General features: G+C 36.0%; 1 protein-coding gene across 1 annotated transcript; it reads right to left on the bottom strand.

Annotated features, from left to right (window-relative positions):
- Positions 1-627: 627 nt before the first annotated feature.
- Positions 628-1,077, bottom strand: LOC137822269 (uncharacterized). The gene has a single exon (XM_068627156.1). It carries the CDS (start codon positions 1,075-1,077, stop codon positions 628-630), a length of 450 nt encoding a protein of 149 aa, XP_068483257.1.
- Between the last annotated feature and the right edge of the window lie 297 nt (positions 1,078-1,374).

Consider the following 1,374-nt stretch of genomic DNA (forward strand, 5'->3'; position numbering starts at 1 on the left):
ACTCAAATTATAAATGGATTGGAGGATCGAAAGTGTCCTATTAATTTTATTTAATTTGTTATTACTAATAAAAAAAACACTCAAACTGGGACTATAAGTAATAAAATACTTAGTTATGGGCCTTGTGGAGGAAGACATGTGAACTTAAATTTGTATATTAAAAAGACAGTTTGAGAAATATGCTTCCTTTTATAATAATTAGAGTTTAACTTTTACACTGCGTAAATACTTTTACAAATATTTCACTAAAAAGTTTTTCGATATTTTACATTTACTTATATATTATAAAATAACTTTATCTTAACAACAATAATATTTGAACACTATTTTTTATTTTTTTTAAAGAACAGCACACCATCTCTGATGTATCTATTCTGTTATATCTCTCAACAAGTATTAAATAGCGTCCGAAAACCATGCAACATGTTTCAAATGTTTCACTTTCAAAGTACGAACATATAAATTAAACTTCATTTGTATTGCCAGAACCTAATAAATTACCTTCACTGTTGCATATATTAACAGTGAAGATATGATGTGTACACATGCCTACAATAGAAAACTGAGGTGGTATAGCAGAAATCCGAAACCAAAAGTTGATGAAGATCAATGAACGCACCACCATGCTTATATATCCTTGGAATCCTTAGAAGTGGTGGACATGGCCCTGCATCTTAAACTCTTCTTCAAGATCTCTTTCACGTCTTCAGCTCGATACAAAGCAGGATACGACCTACCAAGCCAGTTAAACTTCACACAATCGCTCATGTGCTCTTCCAAAGCCTTTTCTCTTTTCCCACCATTCTTCTCCATCTCCACATGCACAGCTTCAGCACACAATCCGCATATCATGTTCCCTGAGAACATGTCACGCACGCGCCCTATGTACTCCTGGCTGCACTCCTCGCACATTCCACAACACTCGCATTTCGCATTCTCTACCTCGGACGCGGTTGGTATCTCATGTCTCTCCTCTACGACCACTTCTGTGTTGCCTTCTAAGGTTACATCAGAAACCGTGCTTTGGTAAACACCAGCCATGTTGCTGATGGGGGAACTGAATTGGTTTGGGGGCATCACTATGTATATGTGTATCTCCTTATTCTATATCAAAGGTAGAGTTCAATGATGTTGTGGTTTTTGTTTCAGTTTGGAGATGTATTTATACGAGTGAAGGGAATATACGTAGGCACTATATACTACCTATGGTATAGGATACTGGGGTTTTGAAACAGGTATTAGAAACCTAGCTAAGAGCAGATGTATGTGGACTTCAATTGTTTTTTCTAGTTAACGATGAAAAGACAAGATAATAATAATAAGGACTGAACTTTAAACCAGATATTTCACCAACGAGTTGGCATGCATGCACAG

The sequence above is a fragment of the Phaseolus vulgaris genome, chromosome 9, assembly GCF_000499845.2.
Source record: "Phaseolus vulgaris cultivar G19833 chromosome 9, P. vulgaris v2.0, whole genome shotgun sequence".
Lineage (NCBI taxonomy): Eukaryota > Viridiplantae > Streptophyta > Magnoliopsida > Fabales > Fabaceae > Phaseolus > Phaseolus vulgaris.